Source organism: Nanorana parkeri, unplaced genomic scaffold (assembly GCF_000935625.1).
Source record: "Nanorana parkeri isolate BGI_ZX_2015 unplaced genomic scaffold, ASM93562v1 scaffold3100, whole genome shotgun sequence".
Classification (NCBI taxonomy): Eukaryota; Metazoa; Chordata; class Amphibia; order Anura; family Dicroglossidae; genus Nanorana; species Nanorana parkeri.
Genome location: NW_017309368.1, coordinates 62417 through 66070, shown reverse-complemented (window position 1 = coordinate 66070; position 3654 = coordinate 62417). Strand labels below are relative to the sequence as shown.

At 34.5% G+C, this 3654-nt stretch overlaps 1 protein-coding gene across 1 annotated transcript in view; it reads right to left on the bottom strand.

Annotated features, from left to right (window-relative positions):
- Positions 1-2449: 2449 nt before the first annotated feature.
- The window catches only part of LOC108802765 (disabled homolog 2-interacting protein-like), a gene marked incomplete at its 5' end in the record, with an annotated part of 52655 nt that continues 51450 nt past the window's right edge, over positions 2450-3654 (bottom strand). Inside the window, one exon of the mRNA XM_018574621.1 lies at positions 2450-2976. Within this exon, the coding sequence (XP_018430123.1) occupies positions 2967-2976 (10 nt within the window). The remainder of the gene's footprint in view (positions 2977-3654) is intronic.

Sequence of the window (3654 nt, the reverse complement as noted above, 5' to 3'; positions counted from 1 at the left end):
AAAAAAAAAAAGAAAAAGTTGCAAACTTTAGTTGAATATACTTTACGTACAACCAATTCTTCATTTTTTTTAAAAATAATATATTGTGTCTACCCCTGAAAGTTGAATTTGGTAGGTTTCCATTGCTGGTATTGGTTAGTGGAATTTCCTAGCATTGTGGACCCAGTATGGCTGATGGTGTAGCCATCAGCCATAAAATAATGAGCTAAAAGGGTCTCTGCAGAGTATGACAAATGCCTCCTTCCTGCAAATCCAAACAAGCGGCTAATTCTTCTTTTCCGAAGGAAGCTTTGGAGACAATTGTTACCTCTCACAACTGATGTTACCATGCAGTGCTCGAGGTGGCACTAGTTCTAGACAAATGAATAGCTAAGTATTTTCACACACAGTCTGTCTCTAGTGCCGAATATGGGAGCTCAGCAATGGCCACCTCCAAAGCTGGATGAAAATCTTGGCTGTCCTAAAAGGTTCCCCTAAATTAAACCAATTATGAGAGAAATAAGTTGGCTGTTATTGCTGAATTTCCTCGGAAAATGGTAGGTTCTCAACATTTATGTTATCTAGTATCTTCATTATTGACCTGGACAAGTGTACTGAGAATACAATTTGTGTCAATTTTAAATTCTGGCATAGTAGTTCTGGGTCAGAGGATCAGCCTGGCTGTTAGAAGAAGGCCAATAGCACCTTCTGTATTTCTCTCAGGCTTTCCTTAGGGATTTTTGCAAAGGATTTGCATGTCTCCAACCCAATTCTACATTTGTTTGCAGGTAAAGCTAGAAATGAACCTTTTTAAGTTTCTATAAAATGTTTTGAATTTATGGAGAAATGGCACTGTTTGGAGGGTCTAACTTTCAGAGTCATCGTACTGACATCTTGGAGTTGAGAGATTTTGTGGGATGGCTGTAGTAATTACACCGTGTGTGGTGTCCTTCTGCAGGAGATTTAAAATCCACTTTATATGACTGAGAAGGAAAAGATTGCTGCATTATATGACTGTGTGTGCAAATGTGCTGTGAAATAGAGTACATTCACCGTCATGGAAGATGAAAACTAATATTTAATGCCACTAAAATTAAACTACCTACCCTGATGAGCATTTATTAAAGAGAAAACCTCTCCTTTTTTTTCTACACTCTCTTGTTAATATTTTTCTGTTCACATATAAAATATGATGATCTAATTGCTAACTTTTAAACAAGCTTGACCGTTCGTTAATTTCCAGAAACATTTGACCAGTTAGTTGGTCTGCAAAATGGAACATATGGCAAGTTAGGAAATAAATAAAACTGATATAAAAAATGAATATACTTTGATAACAAATATAAAACATTGTTTCACTGTAAGCATTTGAAGCACCAGTAAGATGTAGTGCTGGTGACTTTTATGTTAATATCTCTGCATGTCTATCTATACTAGTGCTAGCAGTATCAAGTAATAATTTATGTGAGCTACAATGAGCATGTTTTCCTTAATATATTATGCATTGATCAATGTTTAGGTTATCTTAAACCTAGAGAAACTCTCAATTTATTTAGTCTTGGTGTGCAGCAATCACAAACTACGTTTACCACATTAAACCGCACCACATAAGATTCTGGCGTGTGCCAAACCTACACAGAAATGTACACACAAGGACAGTACATGTGATTCCTTTTCTATTATATCTCTTGAATTACATTTATGGCAAATATGTGGAAGGAATCACTGTTTCAGGTGGGATTTAGCATTTGGTCATATTTTAATCAATACGATTATTTTGCAGCAATGAAGTAGAAACATAACACACTCCATGCTACCTTGTGCCACATTCTATTTATCAATTTTCTCTAGTCTGAGATATAAAGGAAATATCTGTCCGAGATATATATAACAAGTATCGTTATCTGTAACAGAAATAAAACCATATTTATTTCAACCGTGGCATAGACGAGTATAATGTTCAGTGGGTGCGTGTCACTGACCCTCAGTTATGACTTCTATTGCATAAAAAAATGTCAAAATCAACCAGATAATGTCTTAACATCAGACAATAAATATTAAATGCAAACAGGAGAAACAATCTCGCTATTTTCCTGTTTTGGTTCAGTTGATATATTTTAGGATACTTATTTGAGCATTTTTACTATTGCATATTTTACAAGATACAGATTTATGTCATGTCATGAATAGAGTTGGATCTTTAGTTACATTTTAACTTTGATCACAAACGTCACAATATAAATTATCTTTTTTTTTCCACGTTTTAAAAATAAAAAATATTGATACTTCCAGTCTTCCTTTTTGATTTTCTGCAGTTTTAAAGCTATCTACAACAGTATACATTCTTTTATTTTTCCATGAATGGAAAGTAGAGGTAAAAGACCGCAGTTTTTGTCCTTTATTAGATGATAATAATATTACACTGTACAAAAAAGGTCTTTGGAGATTAACCCCCCAGAAAGCAGCATTTTTCTGTTTTTGCTTTTGTGGTCCCGGAACTCCAAATCTCAGGGTTTTGGCTCCTTGGAGTTGAGTGGCCACAGATTGAATTGGTTTTATATTGTCCTAGTTCAGTCAGTAAAAATAGAATTACTACATACAATTGTCCATAAAAGCCACAAAGTTTTCTGGCTGGTCAGTCCCATTCCTGGGTGAGATCCGGACTGTGCGAAGGCTGTTTAAAAATTGGGATGAAGCACACAGTGCTAGTGAGCAGCATGGTAGGTGTCATTATTACTATTTTTTAAAACAGAAATGTACTGACTAGCAGGCTGCTGTCAGTGGGATGAATCTGCATTCTTCAACACAGATATAAAATCCCTCTGCATGGGGACTTGCCAGACAAGGGGAAAATCCGTAGGCAAATCATGGAGCTGGTTCTCTGTATTTTAAGATCACTTACATTCTTCCGAGCCTTTAATTTTCCAAGCAGAGAGTTTCCCCAAATATTAAGTGGACAGTATTCCAGATTAATGATGATTTTTTTTCTAAGGCATACTGTGAAAAAAAAGAAATATGATTTACCCACCATCGCCTTCTCCTGTATTGTTTTCTATAGTGAATATTTTTTTTTTTTTTTTTATAGACTTTCTATGGCTGACATATGTTTTCATAACCTATATGCTCCAAATTACTGTGCTAGCATTTCTTAAAGAGAAAAAATTGATCTTTTTTGTGCGTTGAGTATGTGAGGAAGCTTTACATCCAAATGCTATGAAAGTAAATTCACACAAACTTTTTTTAAGGGTGACGATGATAAAAACAATTAAACATGTAGATGGATTCCAGAATGTTCCAACAGAACCTCCATGATCAGTGATGAAGTCAGAAATTCCATAGCTACAAACTTTACAAAAACGAATTATACGTTCAAAGAAAATTTAAACCTAAAGGCAATATGGAAAAATTGTTTTGCCAAAATCACTTTTCACAATGATATAATCCAGCAAGTGACACTTTAGCATAAATGCTGAACAAGAATAAGCTATGCCAAATGTGATTAAGAAAAAAAAAAATAACCAGGTACTGTAATATTTAAAATGTGCTTATTGGTGATTATAGTCCACTTCCAGACTTCAGTGTGTCCAATAAAGTAGATGTATTTTTGTTTTCTGTCAGTGAAACAAATATCTTAGCTGCTTCTATATTTAACATTAATACTGCTTATGGAAAGAA